Below are 13,493 nucleotides of genomic sequence, written 5' to 3' on the forward strand. Positions count from 1 at the left end.
GTTTTAGGTTCTGTTTGTTTCAATGTAAAATGTTTTACAATGGAGTATAAAATATTTCTTTGAAAAGGGAAGTGATAACGCCAAAACTGTTTTTGTTGGTGCCAAAAATCTAGTGCAGTAAAAGTTTGTACCATGTGCAATACACAAGACTTTTATGCGTTGAAATTTTGGCACCAACAAAAATAGCTTGGCATTATCACTATCCTAACTTTAAATTTTTATTTTTCGGTGTTTAGTTGGCACATGAAAAATATTTTCCAAAACAATGGCAGATTGTATGTCATGAAATATTTTAACCAAGTAAACTCTCTCTCTCTCTCTCTCTCTCTCTCTCTCTCTTCCTCCTCCTCCTCCTCCTCCTCCTCCTCCTCTCTTGTTTTGGATCTAATACGATTTGGGAGAAAAGGGAATAGAATACGCGGTTTCTGGCCATCGAGAGTGAAATGCAAAATGACTTATGGCTAAAATTAAAGGAAAACATTTTCACCCTGTTGGTGTAAAATGTTTTCCCTTGAAAATATCCTCCCCCCTCTTTTTTTTCTAGCCAAACAACGAAAAATGGGTAAAATATTTTACCGAGAAATATTTTACGTCCAAACAAACGGAGCCTATGCCTCCTATTGAAATGTGAAAAACGGAGGTGTGAGGGTACAGAAAACCACTAGATTATACTCCTAGTGGTTTTGTTTTTTGAATTGTAGTATTGTATTGGACTGCAGAGAGCCGATCGTGTGATCTTGGCTGTGACGGTTGTTACCAAAAATTCTTGTTTTCTTTCCAATCGACGGAGAATCGACGGGAAACTCGTATTGTAAAGCTTGCTGGAATGTGGATGTGAAAAGTGGAGTTTGGTTCCTTGCCGTATTTCAGGACTTCTTTGGAAACAAACAATGAAGTGGATGAAGTATGGAAGAAGATTAACAAAATGGACTTTATTAACCCTCAAAGTAGAAGAACAAACAATCGAGATGATTGAGAGAACAATTACAAGTTAATTCTACTCCTAGAAAAGAAAAGATAAAGGCCTGATTGGCGTTGTTTGTGTGTCCTTACAATGAAGCCTAAAAAGGCTATTTATAGAAACACAAAGATGTACAGGAAATAACTTCCAAACTTCCCACTACTCTTTATTCTTTTCTTTGCTTCCACTTGTCCAAATAACTTCCCACTTTCCTTCAAATGTGTAGGAGCATGACAAGTGTCATTTTAACTTCCAAATGTGTAAGAACAAGCCAAGTGTCTTTTTAACCTCCAAGTAAATAGAGATACGCCAAGTGTCCTGCACATGTTATTAGAATACAAATACCAATTCTAATAATAACAAAATAGGTTGCATTCCCATAATTCCCACCTTTCGGCCGATTATCGACGGGCGGTGAATATATGGTCCAAACAACGGTCCAGATTTTAGAAAGACTCTTTGCTAGTTTCGTCTTGTGAAAAAGTCTTAAAATCTAGGCTGTTAGAATTCAAAAATGAATGATTGGGATGTAACGGATAAATAGTTCTATTTGTTCATGTACTGTTCCGTAATTCTTCCACTAGAGTTTGAAACATTTTAAAAATTAAGAATCTCAACATACCGAAAAATTCATTTGGCCAGAAATAGCACAGTGTTCGTTGAAAGTTAAAAAAAAAAGAAGTTGTAGCGCACGGGACGAATATAAGTACATTTGGTTGACCAAAAAAAAGAATATAAGTACATTTGAGCAACATAAATTGATAACAAAAAAATAATAATAATAATAATAAAAGGCGTAATCTAAACTGTCAACATGAAGATGATTCAAATTTCTGTCTCTCCCCCCCTATATATATCTCTCTTTTTGTTTAGAGGCCAGTCATTCGATACAACTTCAAGGAGGTAAACCATCCCTCCACTTCCATTAGCCCTTTCTGGCATTAAGACTGTCTCGTGCATCGGAGTGCCCTCTAGCCAACCTTGTGCCAGACGACACTAACGTTGCCGCTCCTTGTGCAGTTAGGCCACCAAGAAGGGAAGCTGGATCACGAGGCAGGCGCTAGCTTACGGGAACACTAAACTTGGTTTTTCCAGTGCTGGGTGTTTCGTAAAAAAGCTGTGATTGGGAGTGTGTGCTCGGGTGTTGAGGCCTGATGGAAATTGAAGGACGACTGATTGCGGGTTCACGCAATAGGAATGAGTTTGTTCTGATTAATGCTAATGAGATTGGACGCGTAAGTGGCCTCCTTAAAATCTCCTCCGTATCTCTTGAGCTAGTTTTCCAGCTCCATATGTATATTTTGGAGCATATGAAGACGTACATGGCCTAAAATGTGTCACAGTTCCTCCCCTGCTTTTCTCTCTGTTTTGAAATTTTTTTTTTTATGCCATTTGCTCTGTTTGAGTTCATACATATAATTGCTCATGGTTAGTGATGATTATTGATTAATATCTGAAGTAAGTGACAAAATTTGCTACATGCTCATTTCACTATCTGTTTAATCTTGTTGTCAAGGAGAAAGCATCAAGACAAGTATGACTTTTGACTTTAGAAAAGCATATCTTCCAACTTTAGACAAGCATAAGCATATCTTACAATTTTGGATAAGCATATATTCTTTTACATCAAAGACACGTATAATAGACAAACAACATTGAGTTACATCAATTGTTGCGTATACAACAGGTTACATCTGTGAGGGAACTAAGCGGGCAGATTTGCCGGATTTGTGGAGATGAGATTGAAGTTAACGTCAATGGGGAGCCGTTTGCTGCCTGCAACGATTGTGCATTCCCAGTTTGCAGAACTTGTTACGAGTACGAAAGAAGAGAGGGATGTCAAGCATGCCCTCAGTGCAAAACCCGCTACAAGCGCATCAAAGGTAGCTCTTGTCATTTCCTAGTGTGGACCATATTTTTGTACGTGTTTGGTGGTTTTTCGTTCTCTTGAATCTATCTTCACATTTCGTAACATCATGGTAAAATTGTCTGGTACGTTGACATCCCACTCACATAATAGGGAGTCCCCAAGTCGATGGCGATGAAGAGGAAGAAGAATTCGATGATTTGGATAACGAGTTCGAACACGGGAGCAACGGTCCTCAACACGTTTCAGAGGCAGCACTCTTTTCTCACCGCAGCACTGGCCGCGGTCATGCTCCCTTTGTTGAGATGGAGTCCTCTGCCCAAAATCCAGGAATCCCTTTCCCAGCCTATGACCAAGAGGTGAATTGGTTTGATTTGATTACTCCATTAGTTTTTTTTTAAAATAACCAGGTGTTCGGACCAGCAAACATGATATCATTTGTGGTGAGATGTTAATGGTGCATATATAATCTTGATGAAGGATGCTGTGATCTCGTCCCATAAGCAACCTCTCACAATTCCTCTGTCTACGAGTCACGGGAAGCAAGTCTGCCCGGTGCCACCCCGACCGATGGATACTAAGAAAGACTTGGCCGTATATGGGTATGGTACAGTTGCGTGGAAAGACAGAATGGAGGCGTGGAAGAAAAGGCAGAATGACAAACTTCAAATTCTTGAGCATGAACCAGATAGTGGAGATGATCCTGATTTTTTTGGGTAGGTTGTGTTTGAGTTAGGTTTATTCTATTTCTATAACTTGAAGTTGGTAAATTTTGTGCGATAAAAGGAGCTTAAGTTGTAGTCATTCCGACTTTTAAGTTTGACGCAGCATTGTAGCGAAAGAACAAAGAACAATTAGATATCGTTCTAGGAGGGAGACGAGTTTGATAACTTCCTAATACATGTGCCCGAATAATCCCTAGGGACCCTGTCCACCAGTAGAAAGTCTAATTAAAATCAGAGAAAAACCGCGTATGTGTAGGAGGAGCTATTGTGGGGTTGGAGGGCGCCCTGGCCCCACCCACTTATTTATTTATTTCGTAGTAGTAGAATTTTCATAATTTTTAAGATACTTGTGAAAGAATTATAAAATTTCAGCCATGATTAAAACAACAAGAACAATTTTCATTGTTAGCATGTTAAATTACGTTTAATAATACCATGCAATAAATTGTATTGCGTGTTGTTGTTGAATGATATGATAGTAGCAATACTCAATCTTTAAGTTATAAAAATTCTTCTATAAAAACACAAACGTCCGGATTTAATCTCGAAAAAAATCATCGTAACAAAATTTCATTCATAGTTATGCTCCCTCCGATTTGACTCCTGGCTGCCCCACTCTCTATGTATGGACCAACCCCATAAGAGTTAATTGCAACGTCTTAGGAGAGAACATTGCCGATCAAAAAAGATCTTAGGAGAGAACAAACTTTTAAGTTCGACCAATCAACTAAACATAATAATAAACCTCCTTTTCATTCCGATTTCGATAAATTTGTTTCTCATAATTTCTTCTTGTTTTTGGGAATTAGGTTGGATGAAGGCAGGCAGGCACTTTCGAGGAAACTGCCAATTTCATCAAGCAGGATAAACCCATACCGAATCATCATTTTACACCGATTTGTGATTCTTGGGCTGTTTTTCAACTATAGGGTTCGGCACCCGGTACATGATGCCTATGGCTTGTGGCTGACCTCAGTGATTTGCGAAATATGGTTCGCCCTTTCGTGGGTGCTTGACCAGTTACCAAAATGTTTCCCGATTGAGAGAGAAACGTACCTAGATAGATTATCACTAAGGTACACACTGCCTCTCTCTCTCTCTGCGCATGCACTGTAATTTTGTCACATTTTTGGACATGGAATGAGTGGTCGGTTATGTTTGTTATCATTTCTAAGTTTGGGTTTTTGAATTATGGTTGTTTTACTTATTCACCAAGAAAATTCAAGTAACTTGTAGGTATATTTGAATGCACAATTTTATAAGGTAGAAGTTAAACTCTTTGGTCAAATAAATTGTACTAAGATAGTACAAATTGACTTTTAAGAAATCTATAGATCCATTCTTGAGTTAAATATTTTTTGGTAAAATGTAATTTTGTAGCTTTCAATAAGCAAAAAAAAGAAGAAGTTACAAATTGGCACGTAAAATAATCTCATTTGGGGTGAAAAGCTTAGATATTTGGATTCGATAAAAAGCTTCTACAAAGTACTAAAGCAGAGTCTATTGCACATTTAAATAATAAACAATCCACACCTCAGAAGAAAAGAATTAAGAAAAAGATTGCACGATCATAAACTCGGAAAAAACTGCACGTGACAAACCTCAACTGCTATTACAAGTGTGGGAAATGTTAGATAATACAAGGGTTACATTGGTTGGTATGAAATAGCCTGCTCACTTAACGTGACGATATGACTGTTGGATAGTAAAATTACGTACACTTCTACCGATCACTCATCTCTCATAAATGTTTTGGTCCCACATTTAATTATGGGGGGCCCCACAAATATGTGAAAGAAGAATGGTCGGTAGGAGTGTACCAAGACTTATTGAAAATTTTAAGCACGCCAACATGTTTGTTTATGGGTTCTAAGCTTTTTCAGATTTTGATCTGCACATGTTCTAAGCTAGTGCCTGATAAAACCTGATCACAGGTACGAGAAAGGGGGGAAGCCTTCTGAGTTAGCTCCTATAGACGTACTTGTTACTACTGTGGATCCGACGAAAGAACCGCCACTTACGACGGCAAACACGGTTCTGTCGATCCTTGCCGTGGATTATCCGGTAGACAAGATTGCTTGCTATGTCTCTGACGACGGCGCGGCCATGCTCACTTTTGAAGCCCTCGCTGAAACGTCCGAGTTTGCGAGGAAGTGGGTCCCGTTTTGCAAGAAGTTCAATATCGAGCCTCGTGCCCCGGAGTGGTATTTCGCTCGGAAGGTCGACTATCTTAGGGACAAAGTTAATCCTTCTTTTGCGAGGGAACGTCGTGCAATGAAGGTTCGTTCACAACTTGCGTAATTCTTTTGACCTTTTCCATTCGGATTAAAAGCGGGAACACGGAACATGTTCATTGAGGTAGTCTAGGGGATTACCAAATTTCACATCAGCTCCTCTTATACATCGCGCTGTAAAAAAAGAAAGAAAGAGAGAGAGAGAGAGTCATAAACGGAAAACTAATCTATCTCAGCGAATTCTTAATGCGCTGTAAAAGTTTAGGCATCTAATTAAAGTTTATTACAGCTCAAATGTTCAAGAGACACTTGCGTAAAAATGTAATTTTGAGAATTCCCCACAAATTTATTATCCAATCTCAGGTCTAATTTGACCATTGAACAGAAGCCAGGTCAGCATTGGGGATATATATACCTTAGGCAGTTCCTAAAACACATGACGAACTAGTTCCTTTCATCCTGAGAAATGTAGTAATGATTCGTTCTGTTTCTTGGCTTTTGACTTTGTCGCTACAGAGGGAATACGAAGAGTTCAAAATTCGAATAAACGGGTTGGTGGCCATGGCACATAAGGTTCCTGTGGAGGGTTGGACAATGCAAGATGGGACCCCATGGCCCGGTAACAATCTCAGGGACCATCCTGGAATTATTCAGGTGTGGTTCTTTTTTCTTCGTGGCTTGACGCGAGGGTTTTGATTTGCTCCCTCCGTCCTAGATTGCTTTTACTAAGGAGAATTTTACTATTTTATAACAAAAATCGGCTTTTGGTGCTTTATTTGGATATTTTCAAAAATATTTGAGTACAAGGTCAATATCTTATTCAATAGACCAACTAATTGCACCTCAAGATTTATCTCTTCAACAGGTGTTCCACGATGGTGTCTATGATGTTGAAGGAAACCAGTTGCCTCATCTCATTTATGTTTCTCGTGAGAAGAGGCCTGGATTTGATCACCACAAAAAAGCTGGTGCGATGAATGCCCTGGTAATTTCTCTGCCCCTGGGTTAATTTACAAACCAATCTCCTTCAAGTTGGAGTTTGTGTTTACTCAAAAAAAATAAAAAATAAAAAAACTCCTTCAAGATTGATTTATTGCATAGCTAAATCAAAATTGAACACGATTTTTTTGAAGCTCGTTAGCTTCTAAATCAAGTTATTACTTGGCCGGTCGGCAAACCGCATTTAAGATTGACTTTCCTTATAAAGAATCAAAACTTAAACATGTTTTTCAAAGTTGTTAACCTTCCATGCCAAGCTTGGACAATACAATGCTCAAGTCGTCTGGTTTGTTTATTGATCTTATTTCTCTGTTAAGTTGGAAGCAACTTTGTTTTTCAATTTTTTTCAAAACTGTTTCTGCTAATTTTTGTAGGTGCGAGCCTCTGCAGTCATATCTAATGCTGCTTACCTACTCAATCTCGACTGTGATAACTATATAAACAACAGCAAGGTGCTCCGCGAAGCTATGTGCTTCATGATGGACCCTGCCTCTGGGAAGAAAATATGCTATGTTCAGTTTCCTCATAGGTTTGATGGGATTGATCGTCATGACCGATATGCAAATCGCAACACTGTATTCTTTGATGTAAGTAAATCACCTCCTACGAGTACTATTTTGTTTACTCATTTTAAAAGTAAGTAAATATTACACACTTTATGTGGATTGTGGCATCCACACCAAATTTTTATATTGATAATCAGAATCGTTCATTTCATAGATATTGGTTTTTTAGGAAATTGTGCAAAAAGTCAACTCATTTAATTTATAAGTCTTTGATCTAAGCATTTAATTTTTTGTCTTAGATTCTCAATTAAAATTCTAAAAAAGTATTTTTTGATCAAATACTGCTGACATTGAGCTGATTTTTTTTATTATAGAATTGTCTTAAAAAGAGAACATTCTTTCTGATCATCGAAGTGAGACTTGGTGTGGACCTCCCACATTTGCAAAATTACACTCTCTTTGTAATTTTGCATACATACATGAGATTGCACTTACATTTGGTTATCCATACGCATAAGCAAAATGCTACGCTACTTCACGAGTTGTTTCTGTAATTTATATTTTTCATTTGATGTCACATACACTACAAGTTTTGGCACTCCATATTTTTAAACCACAAATTTTAATATGATTATCAAAAAGCGGGGTGCCAAAATTATCTTCCTTGAATAATGTTGATGACGCAATAGAAAAAGTATGGCGCATCTGATGGTAATTGATGTAATAATTGCCACAGAGGAGAGTAATAATTGTTTGATGTGACGGACTTTCATGTAATACAAAATAAGACAAGCTCAGGTAACATTGGATACATTTTATAGATCCTGATGTGTAAATCACCTATGTAAGAAATGAGCTTGATTGACCAATGATAAAGACTTGGTTGAATAAGATTTATGAATATGGTTCATTCAAGTAGATACCGGTGTTCGACTTTTTGTACATATTTAAATTTTTTTATATCTTTTAAACAGATAAATATGAAAGGCTTGGACGGGATCCAAGGACCCATTTACGTTGGAACTGGATGTGTGTTTAGGAGACAAGCGCTCTATGGCTCTGATGTTCCAGCCAAGAAGAAAGCCACAGGGAAGGGATGCAATTGTTTGCCTAAATTGTGTTACTGCTGTTGTGGTTATTCCAGAAACACAAGTAAGAAAGGGCAGTCAAAGGAAAACAAGAAGATCAAGATCAAGAGCAGGGAGGCTTTGGCAGAAATACATGCTCGTGAATGTATTGAGGAAAGTGTTGAAGGTAAATCATCTGGTCTTCTATGGGATAAAACTCATGCAGTTTGCCGTTGTACTGCAAAAAGCTGTTTGTGCAATCTCATTCGTCCAAACATATTTTTATCAGTCAGACTCTTTAACAAATCTGAATCATTAATTATGAGATAGGCAATCCAGATACGCCTTCTTCCTTGAATTCTGATTTAGATTGCATAGGAACTGAATTTGCCAAGAGTAAAGTAAAGCAGAAGTAAGAGGGGAGGAGTGTTTAACATTCAGAATTTGAAAACCTTTAGTTCTAACGTCAAACTGGATTTTCTGAAAGAATAGAGGCAGGGGATACCTAGATTCCTTGAGAAACTCTACAATTTCTTTCTTTGGCAAACATGAACAACAAGCCGTCCAGAAGATCAAACAATGTCCAAGAACGAAAATGGGAAACCAGATTAGATGATGCCAATGCAATTTAGGCGCTCGAGACCTTATAGCATTCCAAGTAGCAGCAACTTTAAACAAAGAAATAGACCGTAGAACTTGATCAGGCTCCAAAGGATTAGGATGAAAATTAGGATAAGAAAAGGCTAGAATTTTGATGGCCCTTTACTCCGAAAAAATTACTTACCTGTTTGTGCACTCGGACTGTATTTTTATTTTTATCTATGGTTTAACTTATAGATACGGGAAACTGTAGTTGAATTTGGCTCCTTCCAATGCAATGGTGAGAGAATATCTTTAAAGATTGCTTAAATGTAAAAAGTGTCAATGTGATTTCCCCTAACAGTGAATAGTATTGATTTCCACTTGGTTTCTTGAATGTTGCATTTGTTTGTCATTCTTGCTTCTGAAGATGTATACATAAACCTATGATCTTCTACGGTTGCTAACTCGTTCTTGAAATTGCAGGAATAGAAAATGAAAAATCGTACCTCATGCCCCAGATGAATTTTGAGAAAAAGTTTGGACAATCACCGGTTTTTGTTGCCTCAACGCTGCAAGAGGAAGGTGGAGTTCCACCTAGAGCAATTTCTGCGTCGATATTGAAAGAAGCACTTCACGTTATTAGCTGTGGTTACGAGGATAAAACAAAGTGGGGAAAAGAGGTATGCAGCAACAACAAACTCTCATGCATATATATGTTGCGATTTCAAAGTAGATATCACGAATTTAAGTGCAGCTATATTGTAACTGTTTGTATCAAAATAATGAATCCAAGATTAATGCTAGAAATTTTAATCGTAACTAACATGAAAAAAGAGTGTATATTTTGGAAACACCAATCAACTTAGGGCCTGTACCTTTCTTTCAAGAGCCATTAATGCCAATTTTTTTTTTTTTTGGAAGTGGTATTTAATGAGCTTCATTTCCTAATTTCTATTTACTGCTGCTAACCAGGTTGGATGGATTTATGGATCGGTTATTTTAACCGGATTCAAGATGCATTGCCACGGCTGGCGGTCCGTGTACTGCAATCCCAGAAGGCCTGGATTTAAGGGATCAGTACACATAAATCTTTCAAATCGCTTGCACCAGATTCTTCAACAGGCCTCGGGATCCATTGAGATTTTCTTGAGTAGCCACTGTCCACTTTGGTATGGTTACGGGTGTGGTTTAAAACCACTAGAGCGATTCGCGTATATCAACTCAGTTGTGTATCCATTTACATCCATTCCGTTGATCACTTATTGTACCTTACCGGCTGTCTGTCTCTTCACTGGGAAGTTCATCGTCCCTGAGGTAACCCGATTGTACCTTACCATAGTTGTTGGCTCAAACCAACAATAGTCCTAGCATGTTGAATTTGGTTTGTTAATTGGCTCTAGAAAGCAGCTAACAATATTCTCTCTTGGCATTTATATATCTGCAGATCAGCAACTATGCAAGCATTGTGTTCATGGCCCTCTTCATATCAATCGCTGCAACAAGTATCCTAGAGATGCAATGGGGACGGGTGACCTTAGACGATTGGTGGAGGAACGAGCAGTTTTGGTTGATCAGCGGCGTCTCCTCCCATTTCTTTGCCCTCTTCCAAGGCCTTCTTAAGGCCTTGACAGGTGTCAATGCAAACATCACTGTCGCCTCCAAAGACGGAGGCAACGAGGAGTCTTTGGAGCTCCACCTCTTCAAGTGGACGTCCTTGTTGATTCCTCCGACGACTCTTTTGATCATCAACGTTATCGGGGTTATAGTCGGGGTTGCTGACGCCGTCAACAATGGTTACGATATGTGGGGATTGCTGTTTGCAAAGTTCTTCTTTGCTCTATGGGTGATTTTACATCTCTACCCTTTCCTCAAAGGTCTGATGGGGAAACAGGCCGGAGTTCCTACGATCATCATGGTATGGACGATTCTCTTGGCTTCGATTTTATCCCTTTTGTGGGTCCGGATCGACCCGTTTTTACCCAAAGGTGACATTGTGTTGGAAGTTTGTGGGTTGGATTGCAACTAAAAGGATGCACAAACAGAAACTTGTATACATTTCTGGGGCGGAAACAAATTTTTTAATTAGCGGAGGGTACAAATACATGTATTCCAGTGTTGATAACACCATTTTAGACCTTATACATTAAGACCTGCATATATGTATCAAAAGATAACAAAGTACAAATTCTAAAAGCATACTGTAACTCTTGCTGATTCAGGGAGCTAAGAGCGAGATTGCCCGTTTTATTTCATTTATGCGACCAAAAATGGGTGACATGCCAAAAGTTTTGTGGTTTTTTATCTGCCCAAGGGAATTTCAGGCGCTAGCCCCGTGAAACGTTTCCAAACTAACCCGAGAATTAATACAACTAGTAAGGAGTATTCAACTTTGTGCAGGGGCCAGAACACAGCCGTACATCCTATGTTTGCCACTGCATCTTTCAAAATTACAATAGAAGGGATGTATATCGGGTAGGTTAAGTGATGCGAGAATTGCAGCACTAGGAGGGTATAATACTCTTCCAAGCTATCTCGATGCATTTGCTTTTCCTGTTGTACTGTTTTCATATTGGCATCTTTATAACTAATGAAAACTTCTTTTGCCGTTCAAATAAAATGTCGGATAGGTTAACTTGTGCGATATATGACACAAAGTACTATACTGGGCTCACCTTACTTTGTTAAGTTGGTTACCTAAGGCAAACAAAAACAGAGCTCCACCAATACTAAAAGATATCACAGTTTGAATTGGATAGAAGGATTTAATAGAAGATTGGTAGTGTCATAATCTGCAAAAGGCCAAAGAAAACCTCTCTCTACCCCAATCCTGACTCTCTCTCTCTCTCCCAAGCCGCCTAGGGCTTGCAGCCCGGGGGAGGCGCTCCTCCCTCCCAATTCCCCCGACCCCTCTTTTTGTTTTTTCGTCTTCCCCTTTCTCCTTGCGTTGCGGCGTTCCTTCCGGTCGGTTTCCGATCTGCCTCGGTTTTCTTCGTCTCCCTTCCTGTTTTGCCTCGCCTGTTGGTTTCCTCATTGAGAGTTACCAGTTCTTAACAGGTAGGTGTGTTGGCGGCAGTGGAAGGTGGGGATGTGAGTTATCCCTCCGATTTCGGCCCTTGGGCGCTATTCGGTTGGCTTAACGGCATGGTGGTGTTCTCGTATCCTACGGTTGCGTCTTCATCTTCTCCGGCTTCCCCATCCTGCGATCCATCCCTTGCTCTGTTTGGTTTTGGAGGTTTGGCATGAGCATGCATAGCCACTTCGGCTTTGATGGCTGCAGTCGGTGGTGGGTGATAGGCGCGTATATGTTCACATACGCATCTCCTAATTTATCCTTGCCAAGTCTATTTTACTTGAAGTTTAATGCTTCTATTATGTGTTATAGGTATTTGGAGGGTTTGATACAAAAACGTAATATTAAAAAATGGAAAGTTGTTCAAAATTGGGTCGTTTGAATTCAATCAGGTGGCAGGTCCGAATCGCAATATGGAGTCGAGAGTTCAAAGCCAGACTTAATTAATCCACAATTGGACTTGGACTTCTGTATTCTAAGTGGGCCTCATAATTGGAGTATTTGTTATTGTGACTAAGAATGGGGCCCAAGGTTTCAACAATTGGCGTAATTGGCATACACGGCTGGGAGCATATAAAAGGAGGCTACACAAAACAGCAGACATCATCACTCACGCTATCAGAGAACGGAAAGCCGAGACCGAGAGCTGTGCAGAACTGTTTCTTCGACAGTCAATCAAGTTTATTTTCATTTCTTACAGTTAAATATCATGTCTCGTTTTTCTATTATGCTTTGTTCTTTAAGTATGGTTGAGTAGTCTTTTGGCCAAGTCTTGAGCTAATCCATCCTAATGATTTAGGTTGTTGTTTGTTTTCGAACTCTCGGGCTTGAAGAATGATTTTTTGGAATTGAATTAACTTAGCCATTTTTGGTTTAAACTAGGGGTGTTAACTTCTTGGCATGCCGTTTAGTCAAGCGGTCTTGGCATGCAGTATGCCTAGAACTCGTGGCCTCCTACGTGTTCGATTCTTTAGTAAAACAAGTTGGTTTAATTCCGATAAATCACATCTTTTGATAAACGTAGTCTTTAAAGCTAAATCTTTCGAGTGTGAGCGTGCGGTCGTGACTCTCACTTGAGTTATAATCAAGAATCAATATCGGCCTAAGTCACAGGATGGATGATCCCTAGACTTGCCTCTTTTAGTTTATTAAACTCATTTCTCATCTTTTCGCCTTAGTATTTCCACTTTCAAAGCAAAACCAACAGTTGACCGGCTAAACGCCACAATCCTTACATAAAACCTACAATCCGAACAAGCTACTGATTCCCTGTGGTACGATCCCAGACTTACCGGTTTATTATGCTCTCAACGATCAAGCCCTACGCTTGGGGTTTTCAACCTTATTTGAAGGCAAGGTTATTGGCTAAGCAGGGCCCTGGGGGCCGATGCCGAGGCCTTCCCAACCGCGTACCAGCACGGTTCGGGTGGGAACAGGAGAATCGCAGTAAGATTCCTATGCATTTTTTCTACACCTGCCGTA

At 39.3% G+C, this 13,493-nt stretch overlaps 1 protein-coding gene across 6 annotated transcripts; it reads left to right on the plus strand.

Moving 5' to 3' along the window:
- The first annotated feature begins 1,830 nt into the window (after positions 1-1,830).
- LOC131306476 (cellulose synthase A catalytic subunit 2 [UDP-forming]-like) lies at positions 1,831-11,157 on the plus strand. Of its 6 annotated transcripts, XM_058332737.1 has the most exons (13): positions 1,831-2,196; positions 2,649-2,844; positions 2,982-3,187; positions 3,309-3,544; positions 4,363-4,629; positions 5,488-5,833; positions 6,304-6,441; positions 6,653-6,772; positions 7,161-7,373; positions 8,267-8,546; positions 9,425-9,621; positions 9,914-10,255; positions 10,386-11,157. In XM_058332737.1, exons 1-13 carry the CDS (start codon positions 2,116-2,118, stop codon positions 10,965-10,967), a joined length of 3,204 nt encoding a protein of 1,067 aa, XP_058188720.1. In that variant the 5' UTR covers positions 1,831-2,115; the 3' UTR covers positions 10,968-11,157. The 6 variants fall into 6 exon arrangements, with proteins under 6 accessions (XP_058188720.1, XP_058188722.1, XP_058188721.1 ...); XM_058332739.1 differs by lacking the exon at positions 7,161-7,373; XM_058332738.1 differs by lacking the exon at positions 6,653-6,772.
- The last annotated feature ends 2,336 nt before the right edge of the window (positions 11,158-13,493 follow it).

The sequence above is a fragment of the Rhododendron vialii genome, chromosome 11a, assembly GCF_030253575.1.
Source record: "Rhododendron vialii isolate Sample 1 chromosome 11a, ASM3025357v1".
NCBI classification, from domain to species: Eukaryota; Viridiplantae; Streptophyta; class Magnoliopsida; order Ericales; family Ericaceae; genus Rhododendron; species Rhododendron vialii.

Bases quoted from the DNA above. Each gene is read 5' to 3' on its own strand.
- LOC131306476 (XM_058332737.1), top strand. From the start codon at position 2,116: ATGGAAATTGAAGGACGACTGATTGCGGGTTCACGCAATAGGAATGAG. The intron at 3,545-4,362 runs GTAGGTTGTGTT...TTTGGGAATTAG, and splicing joins GATGATCCTGATTTTTTTGG to GTTGGATGAAGGCAGGCAGG. The intron at 6,773-7,160 runs GTAATTTCTCTG...TAATTTTTGTAG, and splicing joins CTGGTGCGATGAATGCCCTG to GTGCGAGCCTCTGCAGTCAT.